At 34.2% G+C, this 20,271-nt stretch overlaps 1 protein-coding gene across 2 annotated transcripts in view; it reads right to left on the reverse strand.

Annotated features, from left to right (window-relative positions):
• The window catches only part of OSTN (osteocrin), a 98,159-nt gene that overhangs the window by 19,658 nt on the left and 58,230 nt on the right, over positions 1-20,271 (reverse strand). For both annotated transcript variants that reach the window (XM_060639534.3, XM_060639533.3), the window contains exons 3-4: positions 12,744-12,842; positions 9,397-9,611 (exon numbers count right to left, since the gene is read on the reverse strand). In XM_060639534.3, coding sequence (XP_060495517.1) covers positions 9,397-9,611; positions 12,744-12,842 — 314 coding nt within the window. The remainder of the gene's footprint in view (positions 1-9,396; positions 9,612-12,743; positions 12,843-20,271) is intronic.

The raw sequence follows: 20,271 nt of genomic DNA on the forward strand, positions 1-20,271 counted from the left end.
GAAGCTGGTGTCAAGTTGAGGTGGAAAAAAAGTTAAGCATCATACAAAATAGAACCAATAGTTTCTTTGCTTCATTTTAATATGATCTGACATAGACATTGTTCTGTTTGACTTTTCCTGATTGTTTTTGTTTCCCCCCAATCATTCATTTATCCTTCCATTTCCATCTCTTATGAAGTTTTTCATAAGCAGAATTTAAAACTTTTCTTTTATAAATATTTTACAATAATTGAGAATAAAGTAATACATGTCATATGCCTGAAAGTCAGTTTTTAAATATGGAGTCATACACCAATATAATTCAGGGATCCATAGATGTTGGAAAATGTTACATCTTCAGTTTCATTACCCTCTTGTTAAAATATGAATAAGAATGCAGGGAACAAATCACAATACCTAGACCTTTGTCACAAATAGAAATCACAGATACGTTCAGATCATACTTCAGCCATTGTAGAAACTTTGAAATTGCTTTTATGTTCAGCACTACTTGAAATGATTGTTGTTTTTTAGACTTGTCTCTAAAGCAACTTATTTTATATGTTAACAAATAAGCCTATATGTTGTTATATTACTAATTACTTTTACATTTTTCTGGTTATTCTGTTTCTATGTATGGTAACCTTTGAACTCTTACAAATACTATCCACTTAAAAACAATATTCTGAGAAGGAGTCCATAGGTTTCACCAAACTACCAAAGTGGCCCACCATCCAAAAAAGTTTATGAATCTCTGGATTAAGTGATGAATGAAATCTTGGGGCTGCCGTATGAAAATAGATCTCATACCTATGTCCTTCTCTGGGTGAACATGAGAAGGTAGAGAATGCATGCTTGAGAGGAAAGAATCTTGATAGCATACATATGAAAACCACAGGGGTTTATAAGCAACAAGAAAGTGTGTTAAAATAATATGCTAATTCACAATTTTGTGAAAGCTTCAAAAATAAATAAGGAAGCGGTTAAAGCTACTTGGATTAATGGACCAAAGCTATTGTATCAAACACAACAAAAGACCAGCAATTAACCTTATATGTGGCCTCCCAAGCAAAATTACTATAATTTTTATGGATTTTCTTTTTATAAAATAGTTGCAAAACTCTGAACTGTGTCTTTTTATACTACATATGTGAAAATACTCATTTTTCCCTGTCACTTTATTATACATATTTCAATGATAACAATGATTTTTGTAATGGATGATTGAAAAATTTATTTTATTTTACTTTTTAAATGCTTATTTATTTTCGAGAGTGAGAGCACGAGCAGAGGAGGGGCAAAAGAGGGGGAAACAATCATTTCAAGTAGTGCTGTGCTGACAGCAGAGAGCCCCACATGGGGCTTGAACTCATGAACCAAGCGTGAGATCATGACCTGAGCCAAAGTTAGACACTTAACTGACTGAACCACCCAGGCACCCCAGATGATTGAAAATTTTAATCTTTAATCTTCATTTATCATTACACTTTGAAAAAATCTAAAATTATTTTTCTTTTAAAATTTAAGAAGGTGTAGATAAATATTTTACGCGTGAGCTATTACTTATTTCCCATTATTTTCCACCGTTCTAATATACAAGACAAATTTAATATTTACTTTGAGACTAAGAGCAGGAATTCCTACTAAAAAAATAAATCCTGAAAAAACCTCACAAGATGTGTCTTTTGAATTTCATTTGAAAGACTAAGACATCAACTATTGAAAAAAATTATAAAATGCATAAATAAATTACATCTATAGGAAAATTGTTAATGTGTATAGGTCATTCTAAATAATTTTTGTAAATTTTCTAATGTTTATTTTTGAGAGAGAGAAAGAGAGCATGAGTGGGGGTGGGGTAGAGAGAGAGGGAGACACAGAATCTGAAGCAGGCTCCAGGATCCAAGCTGTCAGTACAGAGCCCGATGTGGAACTTGAACTCGTGAACTAGGAGATCATGACTTGAGTGGAAGTCAGGCGGACACTTAACCGACTGAGCCACCCAGGCGCCCCCTAAATAAATTCTACATAAAACACTCCTGACATTGAAGGTCACCTTTGTTGCTATGCCATAGAGTAGAGAAAAGTCTTGTCTCCGATTTTAATTCCAGATATGAAACAAGGTAAAATGTCTAGATTAAGGGAGATTCTCAACTTTTCAAGTTCATGGGGAAACTCTCGTGCAAATGTATTAGTTCTACTTAACCCATTTCCAACATCTGGAAGTAGTTAGAAGTGAAGAGAAAGGTAGAAAAAAAGAAAATAGATAATTATGATTTTTGACCACATAAGATCATCAGTTGCTAAAATCCTTTCTGGCTTTCAGTGGATAAGACCTTCACAATCTAGCTTCAGAGATACCTTATAAGTTTATATGGGTTTTGCATTACATTTTGAACACAGCATCCCTGAGTAGCCCCAAATCTCTTTCCCAATTTCATTTCTTATCCTCTTCCTTATCTCTATCTGATATTGAGCCCACACCATGCTATTGAACCCTCCCAAGAACATGCTCTGAATGTTCAAGCCTGTAAACCATATCGTACATGAATCTCTCTTAACAGAATAATTGTTCTTAATCCAATTAATCTTTCAACAGCAGTACTAGTTATTTCAGTCAAAGTTTGTTATTATTGCTAAATATGAAAAATCTTTTTTTTTAGCATTTCTGGATAATTCTTGAAAAACACCCACCGTCTCCTTAAATAGTGATTGTTTCTGTTCTATTTTGTCCCCCTACACTCCCATTAGGTTAATTTATAGGTTACAATTTCTCATTCTGTTATCTATCTCTTTTGACATTCTGAAGTCATTTCCTTAGTCTTCTCATATGATGAATTTATTTATTCTTTTGCCAGATATAATCTGCGATTTCTTGCACTGTGTAGTCTTTTTTCCTTCAATTTATCATGGGATATTTTAGACATTGGCCAAATAGAATAGTATAGTAAGTTCCCAAGTATCTCTCAGTCTAAATCAACAATCAGCAATTAGGCAAATCTCGTTTCATCTGTTCGGTTCTCATTCCTGTACTATTTTGAAGCAAATCCAAAATAAGTACTTTTTTTTATAGTGTAATATTGGTTTCAGGAATAGAATTTAGTGATTCTAAGATAAATACTTTCAATCAAATTTTTAAATGAGAATCTCTCTCACTTTTAATGTTACTGCAGTACCATTTTCATATTGAAAACTTTGCAATAATTACTTAAAATCATCAAGTAGTGCCTGCTCACATTCACAATTGTTTCTCACATAAATTATTTTTTAAACAAATCATTTATTTGAATCAGTACTCCCCCAAATTGAGACTGGTTAATAAATGTTTTATTCTGCTTTAATCTTTAGGATCCTCTTTCACCTCTGTCTCTTTTTTTTTTCTTCAAAACCATGTAATTTATTTACCAGAGAAACTGGATTGTCTTGCAGTTTCCTATAATCTGACTTTTGCTGTTTTCATCCCTGTTGTGTGTCTGAAGTGATTCCTCTGTCTTTCATATTTCCTGAAAATCTACCTACTAGGAGGATCTAGAAGCAAAACTATTCTGTCTCTTCAGTGAATTTTTGCCAATTTAATACGCACAAGAAGAGTATACCAGTAAAGTTTTAATATGCCTTTTTCTTATGATAATGGGTGGCATCTTTTCATGTGATTTGCATCATTTACATCTGTTTTTTCATGAACTATTTTTACCTCATTCTTGAGCATTGTTCTTTTTCCTCTCAATTTTTAAAAGTTCTTTATATATAATAAAGTTGTTAACACTTTGATGTAACTTATAAGCATTTCTCTAATTTATTATTTTTCTTTTTACTTTGCTTTATGATACCTGTAGCCATGGAAACTTAAAAAAATGTAAACATCAAATGTATCTAGTTTTTCCTTATTTTTTTCCTGAGATTTTCTGGATTTTGCATCAGAATTTGGAACGCTTTATCTCTGAACAGAACTCACCAATGTTTGCTTCCAGTACTTATATGGATTCATCTGTTTTCTCACTTAAATTTCTGATTCATTTAGAATTTATCATAATGTATGGTTTGAGAAGGGATCAGTTTTATCTCTTTTTTCCATATCTCCAAGTCATTTATTCAGAATCTATCCTTTCACTCAGTAATATGTGAGGCTGCTTTTTAAATAAAGTTAGTGTCTATTTCTTGAATTTCTGTTCTGTTTTTGTTGTTTTGGTGGTGGTTTTATCTTTGGTCTATCCATGGGCTATTATTATACTACTGTAAAGAAAGGAAAATATTAAAATATTTAGTGGGCTCTTCTTTCCTCTTTCTTTGGGATTTTTCTGTCTATGCTAGTTTCTAATTTTTTTCTAATTAATTTTGTAATCAATTTCTTTAGATCCAAAAAGAACCCTGATGGTATTTTTTATTGCAGTTAGGTTAAGTTTACAATTTAACTTAAGAAGAGCTGCCATCTTTTCTGTTCTTGTGTCTTTTGATGCCAGGAACACAGTGCGAGCCTCCATTTGTTCAATCCACTGTTTGCATTTCAGCATTATTCTCAGAGGTTTCCTCATATGTGCTCGTATATGAACATTTTTAAAATTTTTATTTAAATTCCAGTTAGTGGAAATATAGGGGATTATTAGTCTCAAGCGTACAATATAGTGATTCAGCACTTCCATACAACACCGGGTTCTTATCAAAACAAGTATACTCCTTCATCCCCATCACCTATTTCACCCATCCCCCCACTGCTTTCCCCCTCCCTGGTAACCACCAATTTGTTCTCTACAGTCAAGAGTCTGTTTCTTGGTTTCTCTCCCTCTCTCTTTTTCCCCCTACATTCATTTGTTTTGTTTCTTAAATTCCACATATGGGTGATATCAAATGGTATTTATCTTTCTCTGATTTATTTTGCTCAGCATAATACTCTCTAGCTCCATCCACATCATTGCGAATGGCAAGATTTCATTCTTTTTTTATGGCTGAGGAAGGAGCTTTCTTTGCTAACTGTATGCCTAGATACATTCCTATTTTAATGCAATTATAAATGAGGTCTATCTTCTATCTGACCTCTGCCGGTAATATAGAAGTGCTATTAGCTTTCTGTATTTATGCACTTTGCATTTTAATCAAAAGGGTTTTGTTGTGGTAGTTTTTCCATTGATTATCTTTGTTTTCCAGCTTCTCATTTGTAAATAAAAATAATTTTACTTTTTTCTTTCCAATTCTTATGTCTCTAAATGTTTTCTCTTGTCTAAAGGCATTTCTAAATTATAGTAGAAATGATGGGTGTGGTTTTCCTATTCCTCGCTTTAGTAAAACTTCCCGTACATGTCACCATTAGGTAAGATAGAGGCCTTGGGCTGAGGTGTACATAAATACTCACATATACACACACACATATGCACACACCATGTTAAGGAAATATCTGTCAGTTCTCATTTTGTTGTACTTTAAAAAATATAATAAATGATAGATTTTGTCAAGTGCCTTTTCTGCCATCTAAGGATATAATCATATGCTTTTTCTCCATTGCTCTATTTATATGATGGATTACATTAAAGAATTCCTAATATTGAGTGACACTTTCCCGGAATAAGCCCAATTGGTTTAGATGTATTATATTTTTAAAGTTTTGGATTCTACTTATTAACTTCATGTCTCTGGTTTTTGTACTGATATTTATAGATGACATGAATCTAAAATTTCCTTTTAAGAATGTAATGTTTATTATTTGAGGATCAATATTATATTTGTATCAGGAAATGAACTTAGAAAGTTTACTTTATTATGATCTGAAAAGGTAAGATAACCTTGGGATTATCTGATACCTTAGGATTTGATAAAATTCTCATATGAAAATATCTAGATCTACTTTCTTTTGGCAAGCTCTTTTAAAATTAAAAAAAAACCTCCATGGTAATTGAATTATTTGTCTCTTTTGGGGTCAATGTTTGTAAATCATATTTTTCCAAAATTTTATCCATTTTACAGGTCTTCAGTTTATTTGTATTCAGTTGAGCAAAGTAGTTCTCTTTTTAAAAATTCTCTGTTTTGGTGTTTCCATCTTGTCACTTCTAATTTTGTGAATTTACTTTCTACTTTTTTCTTAATTAGCTTAGATTAACTAGTGGCTTGTATTTTTCTCAAGAAACACAGTTTTACATTTATTTTTTATACACTATGGTTTGCTTACAAACATTGATTTCAGCTTTTGTCGTTATTCTGACCTTCTCCTTTTTTTTCTCATGGCTTTTCTTGACTTACTTTGCTGTTCTTTCTAGATGTTTTTGTGTGTGATTTTGCTTTACTTCTACTTTTAATTTTTATTGGTATAATGATGATTTTTATCTGATATTTGCTTTATGTGCCCCTAATATTACATTTTCATTATTATTATCTTGAACAAAGCGTATAATTTTATTTTGTATTCCTCTTTGGCCCAATAGTTATTTAATGACATGGTTTATACTTTTAGGTAAAAATGACTTCTTGTTTTCTAGTTTTGTTATTAAGTTCTAGTCACACTGTGTTTCAGTCAGTGAATTTTTTTTAATATACTGTTTTTTAGAATTCCTAGAGGGTTTGTTTGTCACCTCAGATACGGTAAATTTTTTGAATACTCCATATGCACTTCAGAAGATGCTATATTTTCTATTGAAGTTCAGAGTTCCAAATAGATCTACAAATTCCATTTTATGGATTATATTGTATATGTCTTCTATAAATTTTAAATATATAATCGGCCTTGGATTTTAAGAAATGAATTAAAGTCTCCTATTCTTAATATGTTTCTTTCTATTTCCTGGCATTCCCTGTGGTTTATCTTTGATAAACATTGGTACACTCTTTTTAAATTTTTATCTATTTCTTTATTTATGTTTTTATTTCTTTTATTTTAGTTTATTTTAATGTAATTTTTCCTGGTATAACTTCTCCATTCTTTTATTGCCAACCTTTCTAAATATCTTTATTTTTAGTTGTGTATCTTAAATACAGAAAAGGGTTGGATTTCCCTTTATCAGCCAATCTGAAAATACTTGCATTTTACTTATTTGTTTAACTATTTTTAATGCTTATTTATTTATTTTGAGAGAGAAAGTGTGTGCATGCTAGCAAGTGGGAGTATGGGAGGGGCATAGAGAGAGGGAGAGAGAGAATCTCAAGCAGGCTCCACACTGCAAGCACAGACTACCAGGTGGGGCTGGATCTCATGAACTGTGAGATCATGACCTGAGCCAAAATCAAGAGTTGGACACTTAACTGACTGAGCCACTCAGGCACCCCCAAAACATTCACATTTTAATAGAAAAGTTACATCTATTGACATTTATTGACATAATCAGTATTTTTTGAATCTATCATATTGTAAATGTTGTATTTATATATGCCAATATTTTATATAAAGTTTTTCAATACTCCTTATTTTTTATGCTGTCTTTTTTTTATAAGAAAGTTTTAATTTCTTTCTTATTTTTTAATATGAAAATCTTGGTCCTTGCTCTCTTCAGTTGTTTTCTTTTATTCTTCAGTAAAATATTCATTAAACTTAGTTTGAAATCTTTTTTTTTTCCCCTTTTTCTCCATGTTTCCAAGTAACTATTTGTAGTGATCACTTTGATTTTCAATTAATAGCCATGAAATAATCAAAATTCATTCTGAATTGTATATGCTCTCACTACTTTTCCTGAATTGTTAGATATTTGATGAATCTATATTGTCATACTATAATCATAGCACATGGCACTCTTTTCCTTGCAACCCTCATTTCTCTTAAATTATACAGTTATGGTCCCACCAATTCTTATGATGATATCTCTCAAGTCATTCCAGATTTCCAAAGAAACTCACTTAGTATCCTTCTCCAAGAAGTGCTCATGGAAACAATATTCCCTAACTTTTTAAATGTTTATAATAGTTTATTTGTAGCCTTTATATGTGAAAATCTGTTCAAATGGGTATTAAATACTTGTCAATCTCCCTTTATTTCTTGCAAGCTGAGCTGTGTTAGATAGATTATATCTCCCAATATAGTCTCCTCTTATAATACGTCCTAAAGATATTGTTAGGATGAAGCCTCAAAATGGATTATATGTATTTATGGTATTGATGCAATATGTGTTTAGTATATATGGTGTTTATGCTTTATAAATTTATATTTAAATATTTACATATAACATCTATATATTGATTTTTCAATTATTTACTAGACTATGTTGCAAGATCCAGAAATCAAAAAAATAACATTTATTAAGAGGCACAAAATTTTCTCCTCTAAAATTTCACTTATTCCTTGGATTTCCATGGCCTTCTTCATACATTTGTCTCTAAACATATCTCTTCTTGTTTTGCACTGTAATTCATTATAAGTATTTTCATATTTCTTATTAGTATATGATTTCTCTGAGGGAAAAGACTATACTTCCCTCCTCTTTTCCACCAGAACCCAACACAATGCTTAGGACATAAGTTGAATTAATTTATATTTGTTTATTTAATTTTTTTTTAACGTTTATTTATTTTTGAGACAGAGAGAGACACAGCATGAACGGGGGAGGGGTAGAGAGAGAGGGAGACACAGAGTCGGAAGCAAGCTCCAGGCTCTGAGCCATCAGCCCAGAGCCTGACGCGGGGCTCGAACTCGTGGACCGCGAGATCGTTACCTGAGCCGAAGTCGGACACTTAACCGACTGAGCCACCCAGGCACCCCATATATTTGTTTATTTAAAATAGGGTCTGGATTTCAAAACCTAGGTGAGGGATTATTTTCTAAGTACAGTAGGATAAATTACAGCCCCCAAGTGGTGATTTTATTTCTTCATGTAGTTCTGAGACTCTCAGAATGTAAGTCCAGCAAATTGCATCCTGTCTGCTGAGTCATGGAGCACAGCAAAGTCATGGAATCATGGACAAATGCGACAAATCCTAAAACTCCAAGTAAGCACGTAAGACAGGAGCAAAGGACATGGAAATGAGTGCATCAAAAAGTGGGGTGCCAGATGATGAAATTCTTTTCAGGGTTTGCTGAGGAGTTTTCTTTAATCTTTTAAGCAATGGGAACATTTCACCAAAACACTTTTGTGTTAAATGATGCCCCTGGTAGCAGAGATCCCCCCTCACCTCCTAAACCTGTAATGTCTTATAATAACTATTTTACATGTGCATGCAATGAAATCTTCCTTAGGAAAGTATGACAAAAACATTCATACATACTGTAGCAGTCATTTTACTTCCTCAACAGTTATTTCCCAAATTATGCTATTACACTAACAAGTTAGCTAAAACATTTAATGATTAGCTAATGTTTAGCTAAAACACTGAATGTAAACATTTAATGTTTACAAATATGTTTACCTCCAAGGTTTTCATCATCTTTTCTTATGTGGAATTCTGTTTCTGGAGTTAGAGCGGCAGGATTAAAAAATAAAAATGTTCCTTCTTCAAGAGTTCACTTACCTCTGTTTACCTTTATGATCGACAGAGCCAGCCGAGAGTCTGTCCAGGGGAGACCCAAAACCAGAGAAGCTCCTTTTCTTCTTTGTTTCAATTACATCATTCTCCAGAGACACAAGTTCATCAAGAAGCAAGAGTTTTGCTGCCAGGTTAGTGGCTGATTTCTCTTCCCTGACTGTGGGCGGTGACTGCACATCTATGACTCCAGAATCAAAAGCCTGTAGGGCAGGAGGGGGTGATTCCACTCATTCAGAAAAAGAAACCTCAAATATGTATAACCATCTGCTTTTGGCTTTTGCTACCTTTAGCTGACATGCTTGCCATGAAACTTGATTTCTTGTGGATTTATGCTCCCGAGAGAAAGACGTTTGGGAATAAAAATGCATACAGATGAGGTATGTCCAAAAGCAATTAAAACAACAACAACAACACACACCCACACAGGAAATAAATAAAAATTTATAGGTCTGTCTCTAAAATTTAGTATATTAACTGAGCATTCTTTTAGACTCTTTCCCAGTAACAACTGCGTCCTTATCATTCCCATAGCGCTTTATCTATACTTCTTTCATCATTGTACGCATGACATTTTCCCTGTGTTAGATTGATTACAATATATTTGTATTGCTTATTAACTTGTGAATAACCTGAGGGCAATAACTGTGTCTAAACTAGTTTTTTATTTGCTCTCTTCAATGCTTAGGTCAGTGTTTTGCTCATAGTTTGTACTCAGTAGATTTCTGTATGTTTATGGAATGAAATTTGAAAAAAAAAAACAAACCTCACATTGTTTTCTTTTTACCTTTCATTCATACCTTATTGATTCAAGCTATTAAGCATCCGCTATGTACCAGCTTCTGCATCAGACCTGGGGGACACAAAAATGAACAAAATCCAGTCTCTGCTCTCAGGAAGCTTACTATCGCTTTCCATGTGATTTATTACCACATTGTTTTTTTTTTTTTTTTTAATAGCTCATTTTATTTTATTTTTTTAGCACTGAACAGTATTCCATTGTCTGGATGCATCTTAGTTTATTTATCCATTCACTTCCTGAAGAATATCTTGTTTGTTTCCAACTTTTGGCAGTTATGAATAAAAGTTGCTATAAATATCTGTGTGCAAGTTTTTGTGTGGACGTAAGTTTTTATCTCCTTAGGTAAATACCAAGGAGCACAATTGCTGGATCATATGATACGAGTATGTTTAGTTTTGTAAGAAGCCACTAAATTATCTTCCAAAGTGGCTGTACCATTTTGCATTCTCACAAGCAATAATACCACATTGTTAATGAGCATCTACAGTGAGTCAGAAATATCCCAATGACTTTATCCTCTCATGTGAAATTTCTTATCTGTTTGTTTCACATATTGGCACTTGACACTTCATTCAAGTCATAGAAGTGTGGGTGTCATTTATGAAGCCTGTCTTTTCCTTTCCTAAGCCCAATCACAGCATTTAAAAAAAATGTTCTTATTAATAGTCTCTAGTCATTGTGGAGTCCAGGGGATATTACTTCTTTTCTAAGAAAGTGAGAATATTCCCTTGTGGGAAGAAATCAGCTCCAGGGACCTCCTCCCTGCCCCCCTGTTAATCACATTCCTCCTTGTGCCAGACTCTTGGTCTTGGCAAGATTCTTTTTCTTCACTTTCTGCCTTTCTTCTTAGATTGTTTCCTCCATTCTCTATGTTCTTCATTTTCCCCAGTAAAATGAAAGAGTAGCATTTTCCAGCCTTTTCATCATTGGCCCCAGCAACTTTCTTGTGAAATACATATAGTCTGACACTCAATCTATTGAGCCTCTTCTTTCTTAAACCAACCAAATCTATACTAAGTCTGGAGAGTTCTTCCTGAAAAACCTCTCCCTCCCTCTCTCCCTCCCTCCCTCCTTCCTTTCCTTTCTAACTTCCTTCCCTCCTCCCTCCCAGAGAGAGAGAATCTTAAGCGGCCTCCATGCCCAGTGCAGAGCCCAACAATGGCTCAGTGACGTCATGGCAGTGACGGTGAGGTCATGATGTGAGCCTAAATCAACAGTTGGACGCTTAACGGACTGAGCCACCCAGGCACCCCTCTCTTGCTCTGTCGTATTCTCATCAGTAGTGATTTATATCAGCTCCTCTTCACTGCTTAGTGTATATTGTTAATCATCTTATAACCTGCTTCTCTATCTTCTAACTCTCCCTTTTCTATTCTATCCTGAATACTGCCATGAAGTTAATTATTCCAAACACACTCCCATCTTGTAGAAATAAAATAAGAAATATCTCATACCTCTTGTTATTTGCATTGCAAACTCCACAATGTGTTCTAAACTCCTCTTAAAATCTCAACATCTACCACTTCCCTACAAAAGCATGACATCATAGACACTGGGGAAGGGAAGGATGCTATTATGAGAAAGAAATTCTAAAGAGCAGGAGACAAAACTTTCAAAGGACAAAGATAGGAAATCTTTTATTATCTCTCAAAGCATCCTCCAAAAAAAATGTTATCATTCTTTCAACTGATGCCCATACAAAACAGAGTTTTCTTCCTTTTTAAAGATATTCATGGGGTGCCTGGATGGCTCAGCCAGTTAAGCAAGCATCTCTGACTTCAGCTCAGGTCATAATCTCATTGTTCGTGAGTTTGAGCCCCATGTCAGGCTCTGTGCTGACAGCTCAAAACCTGGAGCCTGCTTCAGATTCTGTGTCTGCCTGTCTCTCTGCCCTCCCCGGCTCATGCTCTGTCTATCTCTCTCAAAAATAAACATTAAAAATTTTAAGATGTTCTTAATCCTCAGGAAAAAAAATCATAGAACTTATATAAAACTTGTTCTTTGGTAAAATGCATTTCAGGCTCTCATTTGTTATTTAAGAAGTACAGGGACTATTTTCTAATAAGATCAAATAAGCAAAATTAATGTTTCTCTGTGTCGAGATGTCCTCACATTTCTTTTTATTTGTGCTTTAGTCATGGCAACAAGAAAACATTTGTACCGTAATACAAAGTTTGGCCAAAGCTACTCAAATTTTCACACGTAACACCTTCAAATTTCACACAAAAGCACTTCATCTTGATGTAATTGATTTAGTTAAAAATATGACTGAAATGATTATGAATTTTCTTTTATGCTTTTTCTGTTCAAAGAATACTAATACTTATTACTTCCAGGTTATTTATTTATTTTTTTTGACATTCAGTTGGATTTCTCTGAATTTACAGTGAGGTCAAGACAGTAGAAAAAATATCTTTTTCATCAGTTTTGTGTTATTAAGGCATCTATTTGTCAGCAGTATCTGCTTCTAACATTAGTAGAAATGGCTTATAATCATAAAAAATATATGGTCCCTTAAGCTAGTTTCCATTACCTCTGTTGCTACATCCACTGAGCGTACTTTTCCTGAACTCCATAGCATCAACGTCACAGCCAGAATAAAATGTGCATTTGCCAGTCTCCCGTCCAGCATCTGAGGGTCACATACATCATGGTCAATATTTATTAGTTTAGCATATAACGATAGAAAACAAAATCTCCTGTAAAGCTTGTTAGATGCAGGTGATAAACCGAATTATTCAGCTTCTCTGTGCTGGAGTGCATCTCTGCAAAACTTGAATCATACTTAAAAGAAGCTATCAGTCTCCTGGAATGAATTCTATCAAGGCATCATTTCCATGAAAGCCTAGACTGGGATTATATAGCTATAATCATAATTCAGACTAAAGTCTGAGAAATCTAGTTTTTTGTAATCTTACTCTTTGACTATCTAATCCAAGGATTACAACCTTGCATACCTAAGGGGAAATGTGTGAAATTGGTCAGGTTTTAGAAAATAAGATCTAGTGAGGTCTGTGGTGCACCCGAGAGAATGTGCTGTGTCTGAAAGCATTTAAATTCATAATTTCAAAAACACCACATATCTAATAGGCGAATATATTTATGTCCTTGTGCTGTGTAAGGATTTCTTAAGTAATATTCAAAAGGTGCACATCTTATAGGAAAGAAATGCTTGTCATATTTCATTCCATTAAAATTGAAAAACTCTGTATTGTAAGATATAATAAACCAAAAAAAAAAAAAATGACAAAGTACTAAGTGGAGTATATTTTCAACATAATATAAAAATTAAAACTGGCATTTGATGGGGCGCCTGGGTGGCGCAGTCGGTTAAGCGTCCGACTTCAGCCAGGTCACGATCTCGCAGTCCGTGAGTTCGAGCCCCGCGTCAGGCTCTGGGCTGATGGCTCGGAGCCTGGAGACTGTTTCCGATTCTGTGTCTCCCTCTCTCTCTGCCCCTCCCCCGTTCATGCTCTGTCTCTCTCTGTCCCAAAAATAAATAAAAAACGTTGAAAAAAAATTAAAAAAAAAAATTAAAACTGGCATTTGAAATATTTAAAAACTGATTTTTTTATAATCTTATTTAAAAAAATTAATTCAAGTTAGTTAACATATAGTGTGAAAATGGTTTCAGTAGACTCTAGTGATTTATCACTTACATATAACACCCAGTGCTCATCCCAAGTGCCCTCCTTAATGTCCATCACCCATCTAGCCCATCCCCCCACCCAACACCCCTCCAGCAACCCTCAGTGTGTTCTCTGTATTTAAGATTCTCTTATGGTTTGCTTTCCTCTTTTTTTTCCTTCCCCTATGTTCATCTGTTTTGTTATCTTAAATTCCACATATGAGTGAAATCATATATTATCTTTCTCTAATTTATTTCACTTAGCAGAATATATTCTAGTCCCATCCACGTTGTTGCAAATGGCAAGATTCTTTTTGATTGCCAAGTAATATTTCAGTGTATACATATACCACATCTTCTTTATCCATTCAAATCTGATAAATAAAATTTTAAAAATAACAATAAACTTAATTAACAATTAAGTAAAAATGGGCCAAAGTTATGAATGGACATTTTGTAGAAAAGGAAATAGCCTAATGGAAAATAAACACCCAAAAGTACACCATCCAAAAATACATGCAACTTCTTTAATGCAAAAAAAATGGGAGAGAAATGGTATACCCTTTGGCATGCAGCAAGTTGGCAAAAATTCAAAGTGAACATTGCACATATTAGAATGGTGCTTGGAAACAGAGAAACATAAGTGATGCTAGTGCGGTTGGAAATGAATCCAATCATTTGGAGAAAATTGAAATACATCTAGAAAAGTTAAAAATGATCATGTACTACCTACAACCCATTTATTTCACTTCTTAGTATATAGTCCAAAGGAACTCTTACATGTTTATATGGAGACCTGTATCTGAAAGTTCATAGCCTCACTGTTTATAGTGGTAGAAAACCAGAATCAACCCAAGGGCTCTACTCAAGAGGAAATGGGTGTATAAGTTGAGGTATATTCATACTGTGAACTTAAAACAAATGACTTAAATACATGTGTGTCTACTGTTAAAACAAATGACTTAAATCTTACGTGTATATATATGCAAGGATTGCAAAGAAGCCCTTTTGGGGGGATATGGGAAGTTGTAGAACAATATATATGGCATGCTACCATTTACCTAAATTGGGGATGCACAAAGCAATTTTGTGTATTTTGGAATCTATATATATAATTAAAGTATAAACCAATGGAACTTGATTCATAACTATGATTGCCTCTGTGGAGAGAGGGAAGTAAATAGGATTATGGAAGAAACATAGGGACTTAGTTTTAATCTACATGTTTTTTTAAAGCAAGTATGTCTAAAAAGTACATTTGTTAATTCTGTATAGTAAGCACAAAGATGTGTCATTCATGCATTTATAATTTTTTATATTAAAAACCCTATACAGGCAATTAAAGCTAATCTGTGGTCTATATCAGGTCTGCTGGCTGCCAATTTGACCGCTGGTAAAGGGAAAGCATTGTCTGATTTAGGTAAGATCACAGGCTGTGGGCTACAATAGAATGGGCATGATTTCACCACTTAGTACATGGCATCAGGAAAGATTCCCCCTACCCCCATCCTATTCATCCCTTAATGAGAACTCTCAGAAAACTCTTATTTCCCTAAAAACATCATTTGGAAAGCTGTTGGGAGCAAAAAAGAAAGGATGGTTAGATGGATCTGAAGAACTGGATTTGAGTCTTCTTGTGGCTTTAGTATTAGTGACCTTGGATGTGCATCATTTAATCTATTTGCACTTTAGTTTTCATATTTGTGAAGCAAGGAGTAATTCTCATTTCGAAAGAGCTTTGAGAGGATTGAACTGATTCGTGTATAATTTCTTTGTCCCATATAGTATTTATAATTTGTAAGAAAGAACACTTATGAGGTAATACTAAATATTTCTTTAGTAACTACATTCACTTTAGAGTGACTGGAGATTTTTTAGAGTACTTCCTTATAGTACTGTTACTGTGAAACCTCAGTGTGGATTTTAGCAATGAAGATTATCTGCTAGAATAAAGACAAATAAATGTTTTATATAGACAGAGTAGCATGTGTATCAACCATGTCTATTAACATTTAATATGGGCATAAAAGTATTTTAGTGTTGTTGATAACTTTTATCAAATATGATTTTAATTTTCATGTTATGTAGTCTAAACTAGTTCTTCTGGAGGTTACCAATAAATACTTTGGACTCTTATAATGTCAATCTCTAGTTACTTCTCTATATTCCATCCTTTCTGAAAGGGGGCAGTAAATTCTGTGTTCTCTTTCTGACAAATTGATACCTGAGCGGAGTATTTTTATAAGTATCAAAAAACAATAAATCATGTCTGTGTCTCTAAATTGAGACAGTAGAAAAATAACAAAGAATGTAACAGTTATCTGGTAAAAATACCAACAAAAAATGCATCCCCTATTCTTTAGAAAATTTGCCACCAAATCATATTTTTTTACTTGTAATTATGCTGTTGTCTCTTTAACCTTCCTCAACATAGAGGAAGACATATCAAAACCTTAATTGTATTCTAAAAATGATCTCACATTTCTGGCATATCTTTATTTTTTAAAAATAGCTCTCTTAATCAAAGATAAACTACAATTGTGATGTTTTACTTTCTCATTTTTTATCATGTTAAAAACAGGTTACAAAGTGGGAAATTGCCCAATTTTATAAGCCTTTCCATGTGGATTTCCTTTAACTATTTTTATGTATGTTTTACTAACCAGGTTTCTCTTCATCTCTGCAATATTATAAATGGCACAGGATGATGGACATTTACAATATTGATGACTATGTCTGAGGCATATATTTTTGTGCTTGGGTGTATATAGGAAAAAAGTCATACTGTACCATCTTACAGATAACCACATCCTGATTATTTGGATAGGGAGATGTAAAAATAAATGCTGAGTTTAAATACACACATTTAATGGTTCAAAGCCATGCTTGTAGCCAGTTAACCAAAAGGCCAAGTTCCTAAATATGGCAGTTGGGACACTAATGAAAATAAACACCCTGGCACCTGCCACACAGAAGACATTTGATTAACTAGTTGAAACTTGATTGCCACAAAATTAGAAATAGAGGAAATTATAGGGAGGGAAGAAAAAGAGTAGGTTCAGTTCCATTTCCCTATTTTGTTGATAGTGGATAAATATAGCCTATGATTTAAACATCTAGTTGGCCCCATATACTATACTCCAAATCACAGAAAGAGCACTCAAGGATGTTCATTGTATGAATACACCAGAGTGGAGATGTTTGCAAATTTTTCAGTAATTTTTATTGAGTAATTTTTGAATGATATTCCTCTGGCTAGGGAGGAGCTTCAAAAGAGTGAGCATGGAATCTGCCTTATAAAATTAAGTGTGTACTTCATTCATTTTTAGCCAATTGGTCTGCTATGTTTGTGCATTTTCACATTTTAACTATTTTTTTTTTGAGAGAGAATTTTTAACATGAATTTTTTTAAGTTTCTTTATTTTGAGAGAGAGAGAGAGAGTAGAGGAGGAGCAGAGAGAGAGAGAGAGAGAAACCCTAGCAGGCTCCATGCTGTCAGTGCAGAGCCCACAAACTGTGAGATCATGACCTGAGCCGAAATCAAGAGCTGGACACTTAACCGACAGAACCACCCAGATGCCCCAAGAGAACGAGAATCTTAAGTAGACTTCATGCTTAGGGCAGAGCCTGATGCTGGTCAGTCTCACTACCATGAGATCATGACCTGAGCTGCAATCAAGAGTCAGATGCTTCACTGACCGAGCCACCCAGGGGTCCAGCATTCTCACATTTTAAATAATACTGCTGAATAAACAAGCATTTACATCGTGTAACATCTTAATCTATGTTTCAAAGACTTTCCAACACATAAGAATTTCTTATATATCCCAAAGGGATCCTCGAAACAGTATCTGGAGTGGCAGTGGAGAGAGCAAGGTGTGAAGTTCTGTTACATGTAAGTTTGGGAAGCAACACGTATTGTATATTCCCTACAGGAACATTGGGAGTGCATACTGACATAATAAAAACTCTGAAAATGCAGGAGCAAAGAAATTATGTAATTGTATTTAAGCTAGAATTAAATGAGAATTCTGTTAAAATGAAGACAGATGTTCGCATTACTGAGAACTGATGCTATAATGAATAATTTTTATGATAAAAAAATCTCTCAAGTGGGCTGGGGCAAAGAAAGATTGAGAAACATAGATCTAAAAAATGAAAGCAAATGAGAGTGAGGGGAGGTGTTAGGATGAGAGGGTTAAGCTGAAAGAAGAAACTACGTGAGCCAATATCTGATGGAATGCGCTTTGTGGTAAAGCTTTTAAACTGGGCTGGTGTTGAAAACAACAACAAGCAGACTACTCAGGTGATTAAGAACATTTCTCTTCAACCTGACACTTGGTCATTAATGTCTGACTTATGGATAGTAGATGTATTAGAAAGTCTCAAGAGTACTGAGTTTGGGGGTGAGCCTTGATAACTTTGGAAATTTTTATTTACCCTAATTTACTTGATTGGAAATATTAAAAATAGACTTTACCCCACCGCTATCTTCAACAAACATTAAAAATAAAGGGCTTAGAGATAAGGGATAAAGGACTTACAAACTATCTGTTTTACCCTGTCTTCCCACTCTGGCCTAACACAGCATTTAAGTAAGATTTAATAGGGCTTGTTGAAAAGGGTCCCTAGTTCTGACACCATGAAATGGCCACATGTGCCTGCCCACAGCATCACCCACAGTCTTCTTGGAAAATAATGGTGGTCTTCCAGGTAATTGGTGAGTCAGCTTGGCCCTAAGTGAACCTAAACAGAGTAAGATCAAGTGTACTCTATACCCTACTCCACATGTTATAGTCACCCACATCCTTTTTTTCTTTTTTAAGTCAGCTCCATACCCAGCACAGAGCCCAACAACAGGTCTTGAACTCATGACCCTGAGATCAAGACCTGCCCTGACTCATGACCCTGACAAGACCTGCACTGAGATTAAGAGTGCGATGCTTAACCTACTGAGCCCTTTTGATAACAAAGAAAAGCTTCAGGAATAATAGATAACAGAGTGACTATCATTTTTTATTTTAAAAGAGGGCCTAACAGGGACAATGCTTAACACAGTCTGTGTGGCGCACTGTAATGAAGAGACTTGTGAGACTCAGACCCTGCCTTGGCTTGACCAGATAGCTTGCACAAACCCTTTCCGTTCTAGGCCGAGTGAAACGGGTTTGGTCTAAATGGCCTCTAATGTTGCTTCCTGCTTTTTAAAAGTATGCTGGTGAATCTGGCTCTTTTCTGGTACAAGTGCAGACATTGTAGGTAATGATAATAGGTGGTGCATGTTTAAGCTAGAAAAACCTTTCTGCTGTCGCTCAAGTCAGCCAGTCTATGCACTAGATTGCACGTAGCTTTTGACATAAACATACTCCTATTGAATTTAAAGTATTTCTAGCTGAAAAGACAGGGTTTCCAAATCTTTCATTTTAAGATGTCATTTATGGTAAGAGATCCCATTTTATACATGCATTTTGAAAGAAAATTGCTACCAATTAAATTATGACATGCTATCAAGTGTAAGACTCACTCTAATTGCAGAGATGTTAAAAGTGCATCAGAATGGATGAAATATGGTACATCTATGTATTTTCAAGTGTTTACTTGTTTTTTTTTCTTTTTTTCATCATGTTTAAGCCAGTATGCTCAATATTTTAAAAAATATAACTTTCAGTCAATAAATAGGTATTCAACAACATCAGAAAAATATTTCTGTGATGGCGAAGAAACAACCCAGAATTAGATTTGAAGGATAGGAGAAGCATCCTTACTGTGCTATTTCTTGGTCTGGTGACCTTGAATAACATGTCTAAATTGTCACAATTGTCTAATAAAATTCACTGTATGAATTCACAAAATTTTAATTTTAGTTAACTAAAAATTTTTAAATGAATTTACAAATAGCATAAATCATTATGGATTTGGTTTAGGGCTTCCAAATAAGAGCAATAAGTGTATTTAATATTACATTTAATGTTATTTACTAAAAATGTATAAAGATATGTAATTATTTATGAAAAAAACACCATATCATTTTTATTCTTATTTTATGATAGCTAAAAACTTTTCAATGGGAACTCTAAACTGCACATGAAAACATTTTGTGAACTGCAAAATAATGTGAAAAGATTAACTAAACGGTATCAAAGGGATTATAATTTTGCTGAAGCCAAAATCCTTCCAGGGGACATAAAGTTTATACTCAGCAACCAGACAAGGAACTGAAAATTTGGGACCTTTCATAAAGGCAATCAACAACACTTATTTTATTTTATTTAAGAAAAAAAAATTAATCTTTATTTCTGAGAGACAGAGCACAAGTGGGGGGAGGGGCAGAGAGAGAGGGAAGACACAGAATCCGAAGCAGGCTCCAGGGTCTGAGCTGTCAGCACAGAGCCCAATGCAGCGCTTGAACCCACAAACTGCAAGATCATGACCTGAG

The sequence above is a fragment of the Panthera onca genome, chromosome C2, assembly GCF_046562875.1.
Source record: "Panthera onca isolate mPanOnc1 chromosome C2, mPanOnc1 haplotype 2, whole genome shotgun sequence".
Classification (NCBI taxonomy): Eukaryota; Metazoa; Chordata; class Mammalia; order Carnivora; family Felidae; genus Panthera; species Panthera onca.